This window comes from Hyalella azteca, unplaced genomic scaffold (assembly GCF_000764305.2).
Source record: "Hyalella azteca isolate HAZT.00-mixed unplaced genomic scaffold, Hazt_2.0.2 contig3971, whole genome shotgun sequence".
NCBI lineage: Eukaryota > Metazoa > Arthropoda > Malacostraca > Amphipoda > Hyalellidae > Hyalella > Hyalella azteca.
In genome coordinates this window covers 33,275-52,095 of record NW_025934199.1, presented here as the reverse complement: position 1 = coordinate 52,095, position 18,821 = coordinate 33,275, and the positions used below count along the sequence as shown (strand labels likewise).

Here is an 18,821-nt window from a genome sequence, read left to right as displayed (position 1 = left end):
TAGAAAGAATTTGGCGGTCAAGATTTAAAAAAAATATCCTAAATAAACGGTGGAAATACGATTTCACTGGACAAATAATTGTTTCCACAATCAATAGTTCGCACAATCGAGACATGAGACATGAACAATTGCATAAAGCAAAGTCACATACGAAAAGGAACAGAAAAGAACAATTAAAACCTGAAACGCATTGTTGATGGAACAACATGAAGGTGTATTGCTGGCTTGTGGTGAATTAATGAGAATGTAGAAGAAAGCAAACAATGCATTAGAGGATAAATGAAGGAAATAGGCAGAATGCCCGGCGGAGATGCAAGGAACGGATCCAGGGAGTAATGCAGGAGAAGGTCTCGGCAGCAGAGACAAGAAATACGACAAATTAGCTTATATAACAGAACAGTGGTGCTATTTAATAGCATTTAAACCTGTCTCATTCGAAGCAAGGCTGCCGCCAACTTTTGAAGTTTTTGAATACGCTAGCTGTTAATTATTACCATAAAGGTTTTAATAATAAAATTGTATACAACAAATATGAAGAAACGTCAAGGTAACAGCGTAGAAAGAGAAAGCATTATCAAACGGACATAATTAAAACCCGAATTTATATGACAGATTTCGATTATTTTATTGCATATTCTGAGCTTGATTTTCATTTTTCAAAATTTCAACAAGCTGAATTTCAAGAACTCCGTTAAAGCACCAGAGAATAAACCACTTATAGCATCATTGAAAAGAGTACTTATTCTCTAAGAAAAGATTTAAGTACCTTAAATTATTATAAGATAAAGTGTCACCGTGTGAAAAAATAGTCTGGAGTAAAACAAGTTAAATAGCACGGAAACCGGAACCCAGCGAATTTAGGATTACAGAAAAAAAACATCTAGAAAATAACATTCTAAATATGCTTCTAGGGCAACTGCACTACGCCTAGCATAGCCTTGATTCATTGAATTTATAGTATTTTGACTGACCCCGACACCTAAGCATGATTAAGTAATTGAATTAGGGAGGACTATATAGAGAACTAGACGACAGCCATTGATCTTGGAGAGAAACACGCACAATAATACCATTGATACAATAGCCATAAAGAAGAAAAAGAACTAGATAGCATAGCCTTTGATCTATAGGATTTATATAGAAACACCCACAATAATACCTACCATTGATACAATTGTCATAAAGAAAAAAATAGAACTAGATAGCCTTTGATCTATAGGATTTATATAGAAACACCCACAATAATACCATTGATACAATTGTCATAAAGAAGAAAAAAGAACTAGATAGCCTTTGATCTATTGGATTTATATAGAAACACCCACAATAATACCATTGATACAATTGCCATTAATAAGAAAGAGAACCAGAAAGAGCCTGACCTTATTTCGCTGGCTCTGAGAGTCGTGATGGGCTTCACGAAGTAACGCGTGTATTTCTTGTAGTGCTCCTGTGGTAAGAAGAAAATATTATTTCATTTTAATACACAAGTCAAGAATAACAGAAAGAGCGAATGATAAACGACAATAGATTCGAAAAAAATAAAACTGATCGATATGATACTTAATAGGTACTAATACTTAAAAATAGATATTGACTAGCATCGGCAACAGGCCATGGGCCTATTTCTTCGATGCCGACACTTCTATTCCATTCTATTCTATCAGAAGAAAAGTGCCTGATTGATGTCGAAATTTCAACTCCATATATCATGCTACGCCCTGAATTTAGCAAGAACTAAGCTTTACAGCAACTTGCAGAGATTATTCTTGATTTATTTCGAAATGCGAAATTGAAACATCTGGCAAGGCTTTTCACTGAAAAATTTTCTTCTATGACAACACAATGCATTCACTTGTTGCTGCTCCAATGTTATAGTTGCCAAGTTATCACATCTGAACTTGAACTAATGGTATTGCGCTCTCAATACACACTTTCAGACTCAACGGTGACCGCACACACTCACCATACTCCATAGGTACTTATGTTGCAGTAACACTCACCACACTCCATACTCATGTTGCAGTAACACTCACCACACTCTATACTCATGTTGCAGTAACACTCACCACACTCTATACTCATGTTGCAGTAACACTCACCACACCTGTCTCTTATACACATCTAGATGAGACAATAACAAGAATCAGAGACAATAACAAGAATCAGAGACAATAACAAGAATCAGAGACAATAACAATAATAAGAGAAAATAACAATAATAAGAGACAATAACAAGAATCAGAGACACACCTCATCAGGGGTGAGGGACGGCGGACGAGGCGGGTGGACGGTGGTGGGCATCATCATGTCGTACTTGCTGGTGTCGTCCTGGCCAGGCTCGTGCAACTCCCAGCCCGTGCTCTCGAACATGCGCAGCTCAAGCGGGTCTCCCACCTGTACACCAGCATATTTTACGTCAGTATCAAGTCTTGTGCATGCGTCGCCATTACAATACTAAATGCTGATACATTAAGTCACCGCCTATATTTTTGCCTAAATTTACAACATTCCATCGCCAGTACCAGGGCTAAACTCGGTGACCATTGCAATACTGAATTTTCAACGCATAATAACTAAATAACTAAACTAATTGGCATACCATCCTCAATACCAGTGCAAAACACCGTCAATATTGCGATAATAAATTTGTATTATTATTATGACTACACTGTTTAATAAGCAAGTCGATACCAGCGAGAAAAAAGCTTCACAAGCAATAACTGAAACCTCACGCCACTAGGCAATGGGTTCCACATTTTTTTGTTTGGATTTAAATTTTGCATGGGAATGAGAGAACCTCTAAATAATTTCGTCACGTCGATTAACACGTGACATAAAAAATCAATTCAGTAACTGTAGAAACGAACCTTTTCCATGTTGATGATGGTAATGGAGTGACAGGACGCCATGGCAAAGAGGAGATGGTCGTGAGGCATGTTCGAGGGCTCCTTGTTGAGGGCGCCCAGGTAGAGGCCCGGCACAGACGCTCTCTTCAGGTCACTCTCGAGAGGCTCGTCCGCTCTGATGAGAAATTTGATAAGAATGTAGATTTAAAGAACTTAAATCAAATTATGCATTGTTCATCGTACTTTTGATAGCGTCATTTAAATTCAACAATTGGAACAATAAAAAATAACATAATATTAAAGTTTAAAAATTGGCTAGATTCCCTAACCTGGAACAACAAGGACAGCCAAAAAGTCATCTGTGATAATTAAGCCTTTTAAATTCCTGGTTAACTTGCGATTCAATCATTTTAAAAGAAGTATGTGAGAAATTTCAACATACGGTATGTAAAAAGTCACCTCAGCAGATATATCTGAATAGACAATAATTCATTAAAATAACATCATTAATGTAATGAACCAACAAGTGTCTGCTGTGCTGCTGGTGCGGTGTGCTGGTGTTGGTAGAGGACGCGGATCGGTTGCTTTTGCGGACGCTGCCGCGGATGTCGACGCGGCCAACCACCGGGATCACGCCCCGCATATCAAGGCCGTCCTCCGTCAGCGTACCCGTCTACAGAAGAAGGGAATCGGGTTAAAAAAATAAGTTTGAGGTGTCTGGAGATGAAGATAATTGAATAGTAAGAAAGAAGGTTGAGACTTTGGAAGTTGAATGGAACTGAATGGAGAGAAAGGTAGATAATAATTTGGAGTAGAAAATAATTGAGCTGAAAGAAAGTTAGTTGCGACGTTTGGAGTTGAGGGGAATATTTAGAGTTGAAGGGAAATTTGCTGCAGGAAAGTTAGCTGTGAATTTAATGGATAACAAATCATCAATGCATGATCGTGAGCAGCTATTATTAGAACCAAGGGTTAAAATTAAAGGAAGGAAAGGTTTCAAACAGATAAACGTCGTAGAGACATCTATCAAAGGAGTAAATTTGAAAGGACTCACTGTCTTCAATGAAACTGTACGGTCACAATCATTACAATAGGAATTCAAGCATTTTCAGTGCAAGTGTCACTACATTTGTTTCAACAGATTCTCCGATGTTGTCACTTTACTCATAACGTATAATCCAAATCTCTCCAATCGAATAAAAAATTCACACATGTATTAAAATCGATATCATTCACAATGGCAATCTGGAATGTCCTTAAATCGCTTCAATGTTTTCACCTACAAAAAATGCGTATAATCCAGAACTTAGCAGACAATTTACCTTGTCAAAGCAGAAGCAGTTAAGCACGCCGCTTATGTTGACCGTGCGGGGCGAGATGCAGTAAATACGCGCGCTTTTAAGGCGCCTCAAGGCGTACAAGATGCCAACCTGTGAGCATTGTCGAGCATAGTGAAAAAAAGATAACAAATACGACTATGAATGCTACATATTATCGTTCAATTTTAACTTGAGCAACAACAAGACAGAACAACATTTTCAACATATTAATGACGGGATTAAACCCATTTAATATCCATATATCACATACAAAAAATGAAGACAATCTTAGACAAAAATAAACATCCAATATAAAATTGAATTTCATCTAAAAGTAAATGCGTGAATTTTGCAAGAGTAACATTTACCAAGTCTTAGGAATTGATTACACTTGTTGCTAAAAATAGCACGTATCAATATAGTTAAAAAAAACACATTGCGCACTCACCGTCATCGCCATGGGCAGGGCTGGAGGGATGACGATAGTGATGAGGTCAAGGGAGTCTACGATGATTTTGGGAACTGCAATGCCACGCATGTACTGAAATTGCAAAAAAAAACTTCAGTTCGAGCGCCAAGATTCAGAAAAACATTCAGTATAGGTGCTTAAGCATAGCTGTGAATAATACGAGAAAACGCTTCAAAAATAGTTGATAAACCTGATGTCAGAGAGATTGTTATATAATGAATGAAACTGGGGCGCAAAATTGGCTAGCATTTTTACAAATTATTTTAAAGAAAAACTGTTTATTAGATTTCATCATTTTTCACAGTTGGTAACGGTAAAAAGACACGCAACACACGAAGATAACTATAATTGTCAGTAACCTCGTGGTCCAAGCATAAAAATCTATATAGTTAAAAGTGAAAATAATACAGAAAATTTTGTTCGTAAACTTACTTTGGTGACAACGGTATAAATGCAGCCGAACGAGGCTATGAAGGCCAAGACCATAACAAACTTGTAGGAATCTTGCTGGAACTTAAAGTCCACTGGAGGTGGGTACATGATGCTCCGTACGAGAGCACCTTTGTTGGTACTGAAGCCAGTGCGTACCACGACGGCAAGTACCCGCTCTCCTCCGTAAAACCGCGTCTGGATCACCTGCGTACCACAGTACAACGTGTGCTTTCCGTGCTCCTGTATCGAAGAGATAGTAATTGTAAACATAATTGCAAATCATCACAGTTTATATCGTCGAATCCAGCTCAATGCCAGTGTAATAATTTCGGAAAAAATTACGCAAAATTTAACAAACATTTTAAAGTTACCGATTTACTTGTCAAATTGTATAATCGTAATTTTAAACGATAACCACACACTTGACATAAAACTGGACGTAAATTGAATTGAGAAAATCTATCATTGCGAACCTTATCGAATGCCAAGTGACGCAGCGGCAACAAAACTCTTCATGAGCGGGGCCCTGAAAAATATTCCTTCTCTCCAGCTAAATGCGGAGAACTTAAATCACGCTTGCCGAAATCTCTACGCGACTTACGAAGAGCTTCGGTAGATGCCAGACTCACCCTCGGTAGATGCCAGACTCGCCCTCGCTAGATGCCAGACTCGCCTTAAGCAGATGCCCGATTTGGTCTCGGCTGAAGCAAGACGCATCCTATCAGAGACATGAAGATACCTGACTCACCCTGACTAGATACGAGACTCACTCTCGCTAGATGTCTAACTCCCCCTCGCTAGATGTCTCACTCCCCCTGGCTAGATACGAGCCCCACCTTATCAGAGTAGTAAGTGTTGGAGCGAGCCATGATAGGCGTCTTGGTTACAGGGACGCTCTCCCCAGTAAGCATGGACTCGTTGACGATTGCATTGCCCTGCAGCAGCACCGCGTCGCACTGCATCATGCACCCCTGCGCCGGCACCAGCAGCACGTCGCCCGGGACCAGCTGCTCTGAAGGGATGCACTCAGAGTGTCCGTTGTCGCGTAGAACCTGAAATTACAGAGATGTTCAGCAGATATAATATTTAAAACGTTTGAAATTTAACAAGGCTATTTGTATGAGGCTTGTGATGAAACGTCGGAAATTGGATAGAACCTATAACATCTCGTTGGGAAATAGAATGCGGAAAATGTTGTTTGAATAATTCAAGAGGAACAACTGTAGCATCACAAATCGACGATAATAAAATTAACGAAATATTCCTTTTTCCAACACAGCAAACGAACATACATAGAATGAGAAAAATGTTGTACGAATAATTCAGGAGGAACAAATATAGGTATCTAGCATGACAAATCGACTGTAATAAAATTAACAAAATGTTCGTTTTTTCCAACACAGCACACGAACAAATTTGTACGAGATAAGAGTACCTCAACCACGTCACTGCTCTGTATAGTCTTGCTAAGAGTCTTCTGGTTGACGTGCATTTGGTAGACCTCGGAGATGAGGGAAATCACCGACGTGACCACGATCACCGAAGCGTAGTAAACGTAATCGTCACTGAACCACAAAATCACCGAGAACACCTGCAATAAAACGACTTGAATGATGATAGCACAGAGAAACATATCAACAGAATAATATTCATAAAATTGAACATTTTCTCAAACCTAATACTGTAGTTGTATTACAACTACTAACACAGGATGGAGATATGTCCATGAAGATTGCTCAAATTTATTTCTCAATTGAATCATTACGGTCAAATTTCAGACAAAAGTAGCGAATAATGACAAACGTGTGACGAAAATCAGAGGTTATTCCTTACCAACTTATATATAATTTATAAACTATAACAAACTACAACGATAATAGAAACCACATTTCAATAACTGAAGAAATGATCTTAACCCACTAATGCAAGGATGAATTACCTGGAACACGTAGAAGGGGTTGAGTGCTTCTTTGAAGAGCAGTTTGGCAATGGGGGTAATAGGCACGTGGATGTTGTTAGGGCCGTACACGATCCTGCGACGAGCTTGTTCCTGCCACGACAAGCCTGTGCACGAGTGCAGGTAGCTCGTGGGGTGCTGTAGGGACCGGCGACACGTTAGTGTTTATATTTATATTATATAATACTGGTCAATACTGGTATATAATATTATATAATACTGGTCAATACTGGTATATAATACTGGTCAGAAAAGATGACCAATGATATGTGCTGTCAGGGGCAGGCGATACGTTAGTGTATATATAGTTGTTAAATACTGGTCGGAAAAGACGACCAGTGATATTACATCAATAAATTCAGTGCTGCTCAACCTATTATTACCAATTAAATACTTTGATATGCAGATAACCTGTGGTTGCATAATAAAAGACAGTGACATTTTCATCAATATGTGTAAGTTAGATTTTTACTCTATTTTGACAAATTTCACATGATAAATCTAGGTAATTCATATCATAGCAGATGCGATTACAAAAGTCAGTGCATTAATAATACAAAGAAAATACGAGCAATTTAATAATTTTTCGTTATATGGGAATAAGAGCGGCCTCGACGTCTTTCTTAGAATAAACTGTTAAATAACGCAGATTAATTGAATGCATAAGTAGAAAAAATCATTACTCAATGACTGGATGAATGACCAGTAGCTTTCAAGTCAGTTTTCGATATGTCAAGACGAAAATTCCGTTTTTAGACTTTCTAGAATCGTGTCAAGAATATAACAATAATATAGCGATAACCCGCACGTAGCCTCGTTACCTCGTCCACACTCTTATATACTATATTATACTATCCCATGGTAAACTCAACCATACTATAATATATGGTACGTACCATACTAAACATAACACACTACTTAAATATAGGTACTTTACAGTACCGTATATCCTGTTCTAAAAATAAAGGTTAATAAGGATCGCATAAACATATCGGTACTCACGCCAGCACCCAGCTCAGGCAATTTATAGAAGACCTTTTCTTCATCATCCCAGAGGAAGGTGTTTTTCTTGCACCGGAACAGCCGCACGTGCGTCGTTTCTTAGTAATTGATGAAACAATTCCGTAAGATATTACAGAATAATAAATAATTTCAAATTGTTATGGCCAATGACAAGTTGAGACTCGCACGAATAATTGAATCTTGTAAAAAAAGTCGCACTGAGTTGCGTAACTGTTACAATTATTAATCAAATTATTTCAAGGCAAATATAAAGCTAACCCATATGAATACCTACCACTTTTGCCGGACAGTAGAAAATACAAGTTATTGTAGGAATAACTTAAAACAAAGGTACAGATTCAAAATCTATGCTGATTCATTTTACGGTCTTGAGAGACAATCAAAATCCATATTTGCACACAATTGTATGCTTTTGCACTCTATCAAATTATGAACTTATTACCTTTGAAGACCCCTTTGCTGTTAGGCACGCGGATGGTGCGCAGTGTCTCGCCCGGCACCGTATCATTCCTACACTGCGACACTCTGTTGGCGACCGCCTCCCCGTCCACGGTGGCCACCCCGCCAGTCAGCATACTGTACTCCGGCTCTAGCCTGTCGTGTCGTACGCTTTGTGAAACTAATGCATCAACGAGTTCAAGAAAAAGCTCGCGTATGGTGCAAGACCAGACATTGAATTTGTAAAATAAAGCATGCGTGGCCTAGGTACTATCCATATAAACAATGATTTTGGAAAGGCTCACTTTGGGACATGTTTGAAAAGGATTATGAATTAATACAATAGTGCATGCATTGCCTACTAGTAACACGATTAATGTTATCGTTGATGAGCCCACTTTGGGACATTTTTGGGAGCGAGCAGACATAAAGTATGTCCAAAGAGTATTTACAAGTTTCATAACCATTGCGCAGATAATTCAAGCACAGTTGTATGTTAATGAACAGATTCAACTGTTGTTTATGATCTCAAAGTCTAAAATTAGAATAGTATTGCAAGTTCATCAAGACAGTACTAATGCTGGTTTGTTTCATTCTAGTGAAATCGTTACCTAAGACATGATTTAAAATTGATATCAGGACCTGTCATGAGTGTTTTTTTTAATAATATCTCTATGTATCTGAAGAAGAGTAATTCTAGAGTCACTATCAATAATTCAGATCAATAGGTACATGTGTCACGTCAGAACTTCAAAGTTAATGTGTTATAGAAATAAATTTTATGCGACACAATATTGTAGGTAAAAAAATAACAACAAAATGAACACGACGATCAAATGGTAATAAACCACTCGAACCATCAAACTTTAACAAAATCCTCCTCGTCAACTGAAAAAAGGCATATAGATCATCAAAGGAATTAAAATAAGCTTAAAATATCAGCAGACATGCCCCTATATCATGACATGCAACAATTCTCACTTACAAACGTAATACATGGAAAAGAAAAACAAGAAATTTAATTTTTACTGTAAAGTTTGTGACCTCAAACCGAGCTTAGTCAAAATAAAAACCCAGAACAATGTACGAGTGAAGAACAAAATATAGAGTATAATAAAAATATTACAAATGAACGAGATTTAAGCGCATTAAAAAATTACAGGCTAATTAATGGTTCAAGCAGGTGCCTAAATTGCAGTTTTTTTTATTTTTACATCGGATGATTAGAAGTAATGTGTGCAAAAAAGTATCATAAAAATTCAAGCAACACCAAGCACGATAGGAAGAATGCAGGATGCGAATAACAAAGCAATAATTATTAAAGTATCTCTGGAATTCTAAAGACAATTATTAAAGTATCTCTGGAATTCTAAAATAAAAGTGGCAAGCAAGCAGGCCATTAGCATATACCTGACGTCTAGCACCTCCAGCAGCAGCAACCACGCCTTCAGCAGCACCTTGCCTGCCAGGCAGCGGCGACTGCCGTGCCATCTGAAGCCCCAACACCAAGCGACAGGTGGTAGTGGTATGACAGGTGGTAGTGGTATGACAGGTGGTTATACTCATGTTGCAGTAACACTCACCACACTCTATACTCATGTTGCAGTAACACTCACCACACTCTATATATATACTCATGTTGCAGTAACTTTACTTATTTTGCAGTAACCTCAATATCCTTAGTATTTGTTTGGGACATAGCAGTCCCAGGCCAAGATGGATCGCCGCCTCTGATTATATCGTTCATCCGCCCTCATTTGGGCCACCTGATGCACGATGCTGTTGCTTGCTTCTCGCCGCTGGTAGTGTTGCTGGGGAGGTCGATTTGTCTGTCTGCCCTATGCTTGGGTAGGTGACTGATGCTAGCATATTAATTTATCAATATGTTGGACTGTTGTTTGCCGGAGGGGATGGGATCCGAAGAGGTAATTGCCGAGTGAGATGGGGTGAGGCCACTGTTGCAGTTGGTGTCCAACCCTGACGACTATGAGCCTCACGAGTTTGCCTCACTAACTCGTGAGGCTCGTAGTCGTCAGGGCGGGACAGCGTCAGCTCGACCTTCACGCCCCCCGCCGCCGCCGCTGCCGCCGCCACGAGTAACACTCACCACACTCTACTTATGTTGCAGTAACAATCACCACACTAAATACTCATGTATCAGTCACCACACTCACCACACTCAATACTCATGTAGCCGTCACTACACTCACCACACTCAGTACTCATGTAGCAGTAACACTCACCACAATGAGGACCCGGGTCGCAGCGTGCATGTTGCAGCGGGTGTAGGTAGCGTACAACATCCACCGCGGGTTCCAGTGGAAGACGAGGCGCAAGAGGCCGGCCGTAGCCACGATGAGCAGCCACGTCACGACCGTCTTGAGCACGTTGCGCCTGAAGCCCAACACCTCCTATACCGGCACCACATCCAATACATTACAACTTTAATATTTTGTGGAGAATATGTATCTTGTCATTATTTTAACAGATCAAATTAATAACATGTAACTTCTTCTAGTATTGCAGAAATATAATAAATTATGCATTAACTCACGGACTGCTCCTCTTCGCCCGAATCGATGACGTGAACATCGTTTTGGCCGCCGCCCGCACGGCTGCTCTCTCCTGAACACATGCAAGCACCTCGTGAGAACGCGGAGACAGTATATATACTGTATATATACCACCAGAAAATCAACGAGGACATCTAATCTATATATTTGATAAAGCTTTGGGTATTAATTCATTTACTAAATATTTTGAATAATCAATAGTAGCTCAATTTGTTCAACGCGAGCACAATAAATTTATTGAATTCATGCAAGCGCGTGAGTATTGTTATCAAGGGCAAATTCTATTAGATCGCGTGCTCATAACAAATGAGCAACATCAGATCATAAAATGAAAATTTTTTACACAAGAAAATTAATCTAGTCGAAATTTGTGTCATGCTAAGAGGTGAAAGTGATCAAAGTCTCTTTTCTTTAATTGAGCATTTACCATTTATCACATGCAAATGATGCCAGATAGCATTGAATATGTGATCATTGTGGCTCATCAAACTTGAACGAATGACGAGGACAACTCAACTTTTCTACTGCGGTGTTGCAGAACTTCACTACCGTAACATGAATCCAAATTTGGACCAAAAGTTATTGTATTTCAATTTTTATTATAATGATTTAGAAAATATTTTCGATACTACTCGTTCCTGGGGTACTTGTTTGTTTCTATTATTTTGTGGGAACTGATCCAAAAGCAGAGCACTAAAATTTGTCAATATTTGAAATAAATCGAGCAACAAATCTGTCCTGTTCAGGTAATAATTTTTTTAATAAGAGTTTGTTCGCATAAAAATCACAATCTTCATACAACATACAACAAATCTTTTGTACAATAATAACAACCAACCGCATTCAGATCATTCGTTTGAGCAGGTGCGAGCTGGAGTTCATTAGTTCAGTTGATGAATAAATAAATAATGACTCTGCGACTGCAGGTAACGATGGAACGGTCGTTCAGACACAGATTCACAAAGTAAAATTACGAAATCAAAACGCGCTCGCACAGCTATTAGGTCAGCTACACAATTGTCTTTCATTCGACATTTAATTCACTTAAAATTCGTTATTTGTTATAATGCACATAAATTCAAAGCGATGCCGGAAGTAAAAAGATAAACCACAGCTTTGAAGTCTCGCATTTGAACAGGTGCAAGCTCGTGCTGTTAAACAGGTGCGAACTCGTGCTACGACAACAAGTGACGAAGAAACGAACACTCGAAGATTAAAAAAATAGCACTGTGAAATAAAAACATGGTCTCGCAGTTACATCTTTAACTATATAATAATCTTTCATTAGCCATTCCAGTTTTATGAGCTACCTATAAAACGCATCAAATAAAATGTTGAATCTCAGCTAGGTGAGATGAGGACCAACGTAATTGGTTAGAACAAGTTGGCTAGTACTAGAATTTGTCACCGTAAAATTTTAGTGTAAAAGTGTTCAAATATATTCGGGGACACGCACTCGATACCTCTCGATACCTACAAGCAGCTATAAACATTCAAGTCGAAACCGGAGGCAGAATTCTCGCAACCACGTTTCTTAGAGCATCATTAGTTTCTATCATAAAAATAATATTGCAGTCAACAATACTGAACAGGGAACCAAAATACTATACTAAAAACTGTAAAAAAAATTCCTAGGTTAGATGCATAATAATCATCTTTGGAAAAATTTAAAAAAGACTGCAACAACAGAGAAAAATGAGGTTAGTGACATGGAGATCATGTAAGTGGAAATCATCTAGCGGTCATTCGACATAAAATGAAAGTGAACCCGTCGCACCATCATGACGTAACAACAGAGTATTAAAAATTAAGGTTTATGTTTCAAAGGTCCTTTGGCGACACAGACTCTCGAAGCTGTAATATAACGACCGAACCTTCGTCTTGCAACAACACAAATTGCGACACGCTGCCCTCGGGCAACCGACAACGAAAGAACAGCATTCGGTGAAAGCGATGTACCCACACAGTAGCTAAGCAGGGAAATTTCGAGCGCGATCATGTCCAGGGCAATATTCGAACTTTACATCTGTGGCCGTACAACTAAGGTTAAATTTTAGAACGAAGAAATATAATTATTCCAATACCGGTATCTCGACTAGTACCTAATATTGATTACTGAAGCAAATGCTGTTGACTATTATTTTAAGTACTGTCAGATTTACGAGAAACTGACACGTCAATGAGTTTCAGACGTGCTCTGACGTACAAATTGTACGTGAACGGCATGAGTTAATATCACTTGAATAATTGTTTGTACACATCATTATTACATAGTACATACAAAGTTCATTTTTACACGAGCACAAGACCTTGCAGCAAAGGCAATCACATTAACATAGACAGAGATCTTATATGAATCATAAAGGAATCTTTGCAACTAGCAAATAACTGAAATAATTCATCACTGCCCATTTTGAGAAAAATCCAAACACATAAAGCAAAAGGTACACATGGAATTGTGCTCCCATAATTTAAACATCGAAAGATGTTAGTTAAGATAAATACACATTTACCTTCAACTACAAGCAAACGGCGTTTACCAAATGACGCGTCATTATTTCATTAAACTGTACGATCAGACTTAATCATACAGAAATTCATTCACAGATTAACCGGTATTGCAATTAGGACCATTAGTAATTATGATGTAAACACAACAGCAGAAAATTACTATTAACTGTGTCCCTTTATCGGCAAATTAAACCCGGCAGCACAATGACACCAAATTTTTCAGCCCCTATATACAATACTAATTTGGAATCAGGAAAATCGGCATCTATTTTTACCAGAATAATCAAACTTGATTAACAGAGCATATTCTAATACTCCTCATTTCAGATTTTCACATTATGGAAGGTCCAAGAGCCTAATTTTAAACGGCAAAACAGCATCGTTACTCGCAAATTTAGGCATCAATAAATTAGTTGAAACCCCACTTCCCGAGTTTAGAGAAGTCCTGGCATAAAGAATAAATTTTCCCGACCAACATTTTCACAGACCAGTTTATTTACGTCACTGCACGCCCTTGCACATTTTTTACCGGGCGTGATTTCTAAGATATGCAAACGTGGCTCGATTGAGATTCGGAAACTGTAGAGCTTGCAATCTATATGAAATTAACATTTCCAGAAGAGATTACCCAAGGTTCTTATTCCCAACATTATTCAATTCCACTCAGCAAGTAGGAGATGAATCACTCACCCAAGTTCTGTCCATTTGTCTCCTTGAGTTCGATGTTATTTTCATCCTTCCGCTTATACGACGATGAAGTTCCATTCATCGTCTCGAAAGTCTAGGGTAAGTTATACTTTCCACACCGGAACATTGATCGATTACGTGTCTGCCACCACTCGTAAACCATCGACAGTTCTTCCTGTTGCAGTGCTCTCTTAGTCTATATCTTGAACAGTAGTCAGTAGAATCACAAACGGAATGAAAACAACTGAGAAATTCGAAATGGACGGGGCTTTTATAGCAAAATTACCAAACTCCATGTATCCAGTATACTAACGTTGAACTTACGTTGATCGAAATTACGTGACAAAATTTGCATTGTATCTAACGAATGAAGCTCCTACAATACGTCATTAAGGACGTCGAAATGGATATTTTTTAATAATATTTTTCACTTATTCAGTTTTAAAATACTTTAATAAATTATTTTGATGAGGGAAGACAACATTTCAAGTCACCAGGACGCCATCAAACATACTTCAAAGTTTTCCCGCACAGAATGCAGGGTTGGGCAGAATTCTAGCGATGAGACATGCATGAAATACGACTGAGTTAAACGATCCGGTGGCCACATAACGAAATTAGGTACTCCACCCAGAGTTGAGTGCACAAATCCGGCATTTATTTTATATCGCATGCTTCTATGTCAGAATAGATGTTACAAAACTGGGTCAAAGTGATTCAGATGCATGCTTCAGTTTAAGAAGAGTGAAACAGATGTAGGATTCAAATCAAACATAACACACTAGTGTATAACGCCAAATTAACAAATAATAAAATCGCTTTTGGACGCTGCGTTCGTTAATATGAAACATACCACAGGAGCCTAGTATTTGTCATGACCCTACAACAGTTTAAAAATTGTAAAATAAAATTTATCAGTACATGAAAAAAATAGTTGAACTATAAGAAGTAAAACATCAAAATAGCAGATTTCTCAGTGGAGGTTCAGTAACAGTTTAGGGACACTATACGTATATTTACGTCTTAATCATATACGAAATGTATTATTACTGTACTACCGTAAATTTTCGGTAACTTCACTGTCCATTTCTATGAAAAACACGTGCCGGGACATATGTACACCAAACACGTGAACATAGTTATGAAATTAATCAAATATTTCATGGAGGAAGTTATTTCGAGATTATTAGTTACTAGGTTTTGAAAATTTTTCAAATGTTCATGATTATCATCCGGAGTTTGTTCTCAGCCGGGGTTAAGATGAAGAAGAGATAGGATATAGGAAGAATAGGATGATGAAGAATATTGTTGTAAAATCCCGAAAAAGTCTTCCTAACTTGACATGACCTATCCGTGGCAGAAAGTGCTCAGTTAAAATTTCCTAACTTTTTATTTATTAAATAAGCGATGAGAATAACAAGCAAATAAAAATTAACTGAACATTAATTTTATAATTCAGTCTAAGTAAAAGTCGGAGTGAAATGTGGATTTGGCTGGATCAATGCCGCATTATAACTAATCAAAAGCAGGTGTTCAAAAGATGATAAAAATCTTCAAACTCTCTGAACCGAGGAAAAGCTGAAATGTTAGATCCGATACATATACCAAAGCCATTCAATACCGAGATTAATTTTTCACATAAAGTCGTCAAACATATCTCTCAGAGCGTTAGCACCTCTCATTAAGCATTTTACTGACAAGCCACAAAGAAAACTATCCTAATGGACTCCACATATGTACGGGAGCAGACACGAATCATAGATTCAGTTGTTTTGTAAAAAAAATAGCTGATCTATGTCTCAGGTGTTTCTCACTATAGACTACTAATGAAAGAAGTCTGAAACAGTTCTTTTGATTCATTGCTTTTCACCGCCACAAGTGAACCTAATTAACGCTAAGAAACTAGAGGAAATGTTGAACAACCTCCTTTAATTCCCTCCACAGAGGCATAATTTCGTGTGCAGCCATGATATACGAATTGCATAGGAGCTTTGCATATAAAATTTTCTGATATGACTAGGATATTTTGTTGAGTTCGTATCAATAAATAACAGCACACTCTACATAACGTTCATTTGTACTATTATTTACATGGACTTAAGAGCCTTCAGGTAACAGGTCTTCAAGTTTTCATAAATACATGAAACCAGAGACTTTCAAACGCTTTTAAAGTTAAAATTTCTACATTAACTTAAGTCACTATTTTTTGATAATAGATTGCAAGTTGTCTGCAAAAAAATTGGATAATTTGGTGCCTGATTCACTGGGGTACCTACAGTGGTTGAAAGCCTGAAAATTTTTGAATAGAGGCTTAAAGTTACCAGACAAGAGAGTAATTTAGGTAGAGGAACTATAAAGTGTTGAGGCCAAAAGTGTGGCACAGGCCTACCGTATCAGCGTTTTGGTCTCGCCAAAGAATCGCCCTTTCCAAGCTTTCGGCATGACCCTGAAGGCTGTAGCAAATATGATAAAAAATCGTTACAACTGGTTTTTTGCTTAGTTTTAATTCAGAAGACTAAAAATATGGAGCAGCTAAAGTAGTTTATAATGTTTAAGTATAAAACGAGTTCGGTTGAATTTTAATGTACTATAAGTGTATTCAGGTGGATGGCCTTCATGTACTGCATGTCAACCACTGCGGTCAATCCAATGTCAATCTAGCGGTGAACCAATGCTCTATTTTCATTTGTTGATGCCAAAAACATGATGAACAATAAAACAGGAATTAGAAGAACTGTCACTTATCTCATATAAAAAGGGAAATATTAGTGAGAACAGTCATGGGTTATCATTTTATTAGCCTACCAAATCCTCCAGATCAAAATTTAGTTGATGTACGGTACTTATATTACGAACCAAATTCATCTTAAGAATCCTCAGTTTTTCATTGACCTTCATTTAAATTTTGTATCATTTGTCATTTCGATAATAGTACCTACAGCTGATTACCGAAAACTTGATACCCAACAAAACCTCGAACTTATCTCAATCGCCCCAGTGGAGACGATTGCGCAGCACATCACTCCACAGACCCCGAGAGGCGACTGATAACAATAACAGAGCACACCTGCGAAGTGCCCCAGGAGCGCGTACACTGTACGCGGCGGTGCGAAGATAACTATTTGACTTCCATGCAGGCAGTTATTTTCGTGTCAACTGTTGTTGTCCGTTTTGAGGTGGCTTATTTCACTGCCAGGTAATAACATCCGTAGTTCGTGGAGGTATCAATTCTCATGTGGCTCAGACAAGCCAAGTGGTATTAGCATGAACTAAGCCATATTTGGATATGAATAAATTCAAATACATAGGTATTTCATACATGCAGTTATTCCTCGGAATGAATTCCAAGATAATAATTTGCGTGAATTTAAATTGAAAATACAGTGATTTAATTTACCCTGTTGCATTCTCATTAACGTTTTTAAACAATTCCCATGGACAAACAGGGAAAAATTCAACTATAGCCGACTTTGCATACCTGAACGATGTCTCAATGGATAAATAAATACACTTGCTTCTTCGCTGAATACGCAAGTGCTTTCAAGCTTTTGGACGTGAATACAAAAATGAGAGCACACAAAACGTTTCCTAAATCAAGCTTTGCTTTTCAAATACAGCTAAAATTTCTTTATCTAAACTCTTAAGTTTAAAAATTTTAACTATATAATGTCGTGATCCAGTGTGATATCTCGAAGTTATTAAAAAAAATAATGCCCCCACGCATTGAACAATACTTGAGCAATAACTCTAAGCCACCAAGCACGCCTGAACTTTTCAGAAATTTTATACTTATTTTTCAGCAGGGATGATATCCCGAGGACATCCATCGCCCTTTTAAACAAAAAATACTACGGAATTCTAGTCAACTTTCTCGAATAATTACTTAAGAAAAACATACAACATATTAACGAAGTTGATTTTTTCTTCGAGTTATAAAAATAATTCACGACGACAATCTATCACGCGCAACGCAAATAGCAGGCAGTATATAGCAGAACTTAAAAATCATCCTAATAATCATAATTCAAACTTAATTTGAATAGCATCGTCGAGTCGGCATCTTTACAATATTTTGTATAAAGAAATTGGTTCCTAAGATCTTCACAAACACAATCATACATTGTTTGGTTTGAAACAACCACTTCCCCATAAAAATGTCAACTATAAAAAATTACTCAGGAAGGTTGAAATAACTGAAACTTGTGGAATTGAAAAAAAGAATGGAATCAATTGGCAATGTACGCTCAAAACTTGCATGAGTAACAAACACTACGATGAAAAAAAGTAATCCCTCTTCCAGCTGCATCGATGTTTACCGAGCAAAGCACGATCGTTTTGCCTTGCCTAATACAATGCACGTAAAAAAAGAAGCGATCGAACGCGCATCCGTTGTCCGTTCCTATGCACCGGTGGCTTAAACAAGTTACGCACGTTGGTTGACAACGTCCGGCGAGCAGCAGCTTTCAATAGGACGTTACGTGACTCTGACGGAAAATCCAGCAACGCTTTGAAAGCGCAGCAGCACACTTGACAAAACCATTGTAAATTCGTACGTACACAGGC

General features: G+C 37.9%; 1 protein-coding gene across 1 annotated transcript in view; it reads right to left on the bottom strand.

The window, feature by feature from the left end:
- The window catches only part of LOC108682954 (polyamine-transporting ATPase 13A3-like), a 36,068-nt gene that overhangs the window by 5,345 nt on the left and 11,902 nt on the right, over window positions 1-18,821 (bottom strand). Inside the window, exons 2-15 of the mRNA XM_047879850.1 lie at window positions 11,042-11,112; window positions 10,731-10,898; window positions 9,898-10,043; window positions 8,492-8,643; window positions 8,029-8,126; window positions 7,009-7,164; window positions 6,505-6,660; window positions 5,906-6,121; window positions 5,070-5,309; window positions 4,617-4,709; window positions 4,172-4,279; window positions 3,374-3,522; window positions 2,871-3,024; window positions 2,254-2,397 (exon numbers count right to left, since the gene is read on the bottom strand). Coding sequence (XP_047735806.1) covers window positions 2,254-2,397; window positions 2,871-3,024; window positions 3,374-3,522; window positions 4,172-4,279; window positions 4,617-4,709; window positions 5,070-5,309; window positions 5,906-6,121; window positions 6,505-6,660; window positions 7,009-7,164; window positions 8,029-8,126; window positions 8,492-8,643; window positions 9,898-10,043; window positions 10,731-10,898; window positions 11,042-11,112 — 2,051 coding nt within the window. The remainder of the gene's footprint in view (window positions 1-2,253; window positions 2,398-2,870; window positions 3,025-3,373; window positions 3,523-4,171; window positions 4,280-4,616; window positions 4,710-5,069; window positions 5,310-5,905; window positions 6,122-6,504; window positions 6,661-7,008; window positions 7,165-8,028; window positions 8,127-8,491; window positions 8,644-9,897; window positions 10,044-10,730; window positions 10,899-11,041; window positions 11,113-18,821) is intronic.